At 35.9% G+C, this 5312-nt stretch overlaps 1 protein-coding gene across 1 annotated transcript in view; it reads right to left on the reverse strand.

Annotated features, from left to right (window-relative positions):
* The window catches only part of LOC106519812 (collagen type IV alpha-3-binding protein), a gene marked incomplete at its 5' end in the record, with an annotated part of 44409 nt that extends 39734 nt beyond the window's left edge, over positions 1-4675 (reverse strand). Inside the window, 1 exon segment of the mRNA XM_014011625.1 lies at positions 4541-4675. Coding sequence (XP_013867079.1) covers positions 4541-4675 — 135 coding nt within the window.
* Positions 4676-5312: the final 637 nt, after the last annotated feature.

Raw genomic sequence — 5312 nt, forward strand, 5'->3', positions numbered from 1 at the left:
GGTGTACCTAATAAAGTGGCCGGACAATATAAATTGTCCGTTCGTCCGTTTTCCGCCACTTATCCAGGATCAGGTCTCGATGGCAGCAGCAAAGAGACCCCGCGCTCTCCCCATGCAGCGACACCTTCCAGCTCGTCCTGGGGGACTCCGAGACGTTCCCAGGCCAGAGGGGATATATGACCACGTCCTGGATTTTCTCCAAAGTGCCAGACTTATTTTGAAAACATTTTAAAATGCTTATTTCAGACCCGTTTGATTTCTTTGTATGTATGGATCACTTGGGTTGTTACCGACATCTGGTGAAAATTTCATGTCATTAGCACCTCTAGTAATATATTTACTGAGAAAAATGGTGACGTGTTCAATACTTATTTTACCCGCTGTATTAGAATATCAAAAGATTAAATTTTGTAGAACAAACTATCAGCAAATTCTCTTGAACACGTTTGATGTTTCTGTGCAAAAATGGGTTTAGTTTCTGTTAATGTGCCTTTTTTTTTGCTAAAAACTCATGGAAACTATTTTTACATTCACTAAACACAGTTCAATTGTCAAGCAGTTGAATCAGAAAGTAAAACTGTAAAAATGGCGTCATTGCAAATCTGTAAATACATTCAAGCAAATATGTAAAGGAAAAGATTTTGACATTATTTTTTTAAAGCAAGTCAAAGTAGATAACTTCTCTCAAGGTCAAGTTACAGAACAGGCTGATATATAGTATGACCCAGGCTTGTCTGGGGCACAGATTAAAGAAAAAATAATTATAAAAAACTGAATGAGCATTCATTCTCCAGGGATTCCAAGAAAAAAAAGTCAAATAAGAGGTCTCCAAATTTTATACCGACCGCAATACAAACAAATAACACAAAAGGGATCCACCTTTAAGTCTAAATCTAAGGCCAATTAGTACAATATCTAAAAATAAATTGAAGATAAAAAAAACTCATTTCTGTGACCGCTTTTTTTCTCTGACAAACATCAGTCATGTGGATAAAATTAACTGCAGTTTGTTTAACCATCACAGTAATGAATTTACGGGAATATTGGCTCAACATAATGCTGGAAAAAAAACCTGAAAATATATTTTTGCCAGCCTACAACATAATTATTCAAGAAGCAATTATATCTCAAAATGCTGTACTGTCTGCGACAAGGAGTATTAAAAAGGTTCTTTACATTTTCTGGAGCAATCTGTCACTTAGTGACTGAATACTGAAATACTTCAGTGCACTGGCAGAGCAACAAATGACCCACTTTAGTCCCTTAAGAAGATTTCATTGCCACAGTGTGACTTAGCAATGCTGCCAGGCATCTGGACAACAAATGCTCCAAGCCGTTAATACAGAGCATGTGAATGAACCCTGAAAGAGTCAAATGGTTGTTCAAATGTTGGCAGCAGCACTAAATACATAGAGAGACAAGAAGAGGAAGCACAAGTGAAGACAAAAACTGGTGAGGCATTGATCAGTGTATCTGTTGGTTATTGGATTCTCCTTTTAGAAATGGGTGTTAAAAAACAAGAAGAGTGGATATTTGACTTAAAATACAGAAATAATAATTAAAATACAAAGTGTTTCTTATGCTTAATGTCAAAAACAGTTGAGCAAAATTTCAAAAACCTCCATCTTTTTTATGTTTGTCAGACCAGAAGTCAACAACAGCTGTGTTTCCATTACAAATGTGAGCAAAACTTTGTCGATATTCTGTTAATGTCGAAAAACAGTTTCGCAACGGCGGTGTTTCCATTAAGTAAGAAATGCTATTAAAGTCACGTGAATACGTTTGTTCTTGTGATAAGTCATTACAAACATGGCGGCGATGGATGTAAACACATAGCATGTTGCTACCACGACACTAGCGCTCATCATCAGAGGAGACRTCKGCGTCTTTTATCGAGGCTTTCCAGAGACAAGTCCCTACTTGGGAGCGGCTATGTATGCTGTGTTTTTGGGAAATTGTAGTCGGTGAGTTTACTATTTTATACTACTTCTGTGATATTACTACTACTTCTACTTCCTGTTATCTTCATCGTCATCTTTTTCACCAGTAGAAACAGCCGGTTGTTGATCACGTGACTCCTGTGATGTGAAAAAAGTGTTTCCATTGCAGTTTTGCGCAAAACACCAATTGTGATACGGCCGAAAAACCACCTCATCCTAGCACAAAAACATTTTGTCGAAAAATGTAATTTTTTCAAAACTGACGTGTTTCCATTGAGCAAATTTTTTTTTTCGAAATTCTAATTTGCACATTTTCATGGTCAATGGAAACACAGCTACTGTCATTATCAGACCATATTAGGTGGAGCCAGTTTATAACTTTTTAATAACAGCAGCTACCTGTAAATAAATAAATTCTAGCCAACAATTGCATTTCTGCAGACTGTATTTTTTTAGCTAACAAGCTAATGTCTTTAAAAAAATTAGCTATCTAGCGCCACCTTAATCAGTCTGATAACTGGATGAATTAACATGTTGCATCAGCTGATAGTCTGTATATCACTGAAGAATCAAAATGTGACTCTATTAATGTGTGGCGTTGTATGAAGACCATCACAGGGTCCAAATCCAACCTGAGGTGAATAAGGATGGCAACATAATCAACTTTTATCTACCTTTACTTGACTGTTGCAAATTAAATATTTTCAAAATCTGTGAGTTTTCAATATTCAGATTAAAATACTGACCAAAATGATTGTGATTATTTATTTAAATAGTTAAACAACTCTAACTAACTGCCGAAAAACAATCACATTAACAATAACTTAATTTGTTTCTGCTGCAGAGGTATATGCCACTTATTGAACCAAAAAGTAATGACAGCAGAGCACTGCAAGCAGGTTAAGATTTACATCTGCTTAGAATAGATAAAGCTGAACAAATACATCCAACCATTTTCTTTAACCATTTGTTCACTTCTTGGTCACAGGGGAGCTGGTCTCGATCTCCAGCAGTCAATGTGCAGGGGACGGGGTACACCATGGACAAGTAACAAGTCCGTCACATGGTGAACAAAAATCAACAGAAAAACCTGCTTTCCTCTGCTTGTGAATTATTATTATTATTGTTGTTGTTGTTGTTGTTGTTCTTTAAAAACAGAGTTCCAGTTTCTGTTAGTAAAACTCAGGGGTACAATGAAAGTTTATTCACATAACATTCAAAAGTAAATATTGTTAATAAGTTTCAGCTGTTTTTTTTTTTAAAGTGTGACTGAAATCTCAGGAATCCTTCACAGGATTTTAATAAAAAGTCTGATGAGCTCTCTGCTTTAACGACTTCATTTTTCTAACATCTGTGTTGCCATTCAAGGTCTAAAACAAAATCACAAGTGGGTTTTCAGTTAAGTGTTAACACATAGCATGCTATTGCTAGAACAGTCACTTGACAAGCTATTTATCCTCGGGCACAACTTGGGACATAATCAGGTGGTTTTAAATCACAGGAAGGAAAGGTCATAACTAGCTGTTTTGAAAAGCTTTCTGAGCTTTATAAATAAAAAAAATCATGATAGAGGCCTGACTCTCATCTGACATGTTCATCATTGCCCCTCTAAGCATTATTCAAGAGGGTGTCCTGCCTGTAAACGGCACCTGCATGTAGGTGTTCAAATGTAACCAACTCATTTCAGTGGGCAAAAAGACCTCTGTCCCACAACTTCCCAGGGTCATTTATATCTAACATTTAACAGTGTTCAAGTCATGGGTACATTCTGACATGCGCCTGTCAAACATTCAAGTAGTTTTTAATTTGTCAATTCTGTATAAATGCAGACATATATAGGACTGAAATGACGTTACTCTCCTACCCAAATTTATTTTAATTATTCTTATTATTTAAAACTTTATTCATTTCTTTAAAACCAATCAATTCTATGTTAGGGAAAAGAAATTGACTGGGTGTGTCCTTATTTTCTACCTCCAATTTGAGTGATTCCACACTTTTTTCCTCACAACTGAGTGATTCCATATTTTTTCCCTGTGCTTGGTCAATAAAAGTAACATTCACTGACTTCCACAATGTTTTCTCTTCATTTCTTTGAGTGTTCCTGAAAGCCAACAAGTTGCACTTTGGAATGACCTTATTATTGTATCATGTTTTTGATCTGAGTTTGTTTTACAGAGTGAAATGTCTGAATGAGTGCTCATCCAAGACGGCTGATTCCATACTTTTTGCCAGGGGTTGTATTAGCTTAATGCCCAAAGTGTTTTATTACTTTCTTTAAAGTAGGCAACCACATACGCTCCTGCCTTTTCAGTGTGTGTGATTTACAATTAGACATATAAAGTCCAAAACTGATCTAATGTTTCAGTCAGGGTCTCAACATAGAGATTTTTCTAAATGATACAAAACACACCTGTTCAAACCTTAAGCCTGTGCTACAACACAAAGAGACCAAAAATGCAAAATAAAAAAGGGTGTCCTTTCACACTGTCTTCTCCTATTCAGATATGTTGTAAAGGACAGTAGTATTGCAGAAGTTAAACAAAAAGATATAATTATTTTTCTCTCAATCAAAAAAAAAACAGTTCCATAATACTTACAGTAATGACAGCTTTGCTGAGACAGAGGGAACCCCGGCAGCCATACTCTGTCTCATCTTGAGACTTGTAGTAACTCAGTGTGTTGTTTTTCATCAGAACCCAGCGGTCCTGCCAGCCATGAATGTAGTTTGTCCACTGAAAATAGATTTTTTGAAAATAAGAGGAAAAAAATACAAATTATTGGAATTTAAAGGCTAAAGAAACACAAATATCTATACAGTGAAATGAAATGTTTTTAAAACAAATATTACCTTCAAATGGTAAATGTTGGTGAGATTAATTTGGTTCAGAGTAAATACTCAAATAGATGCAGTTAATTTGTTAGTTCCCTTCCACAACAGTCTAACACAACTCGTGTGACTGGAGCCAAAATGCTTCACTTTTTTATCAATCCTAGAATATCTGGAGACTGTCAAAATGCATTTAGGTGACTTCCTGTCTGTCCTTTTTATATTTGTCTGCCAGTAGTGGAGCCTTCGGGGTCTTCTTCTAATTAAGACCATCATAAATCTAAATGTGACAAACGATGAGATCAGAAAGTGAAGTACTCTGACCTTGGAATTCAACTAGAATTAGTTTGCATGTAGGGCTGCAACGATCAATCGATTAATCGATGACTAACCGATTATTAAAATAATCGATGACTAATTTAATAATCGATTAATCATTTTCTTTTTTGTTCTTTACTTTGTTTTTCTCTCCAAACTGTAGGCCGTGGACGTCACAAGACATTATACAGACAGGCTCTGGTATCATGGCTACCTGACAACAG

This window comes from Austrofundulus limnaeus, unplaced genomic scaffold (genome assembly GCF_001266775.1).
Source record: "Austrofundulus limnaeus strain Quisiro unplaced genomic scaffold, Austrofundulus_limnaeus-1.0 Scaffold83, whole genome shotgun sequence".
Taxonomy (NCBI): Eukaryota; Metazoa; Chordata; class Actinopteri; order Cyprinodontiformes; family Rivulidae; genus Austrofundulus; species Austrofundulus limnaeus.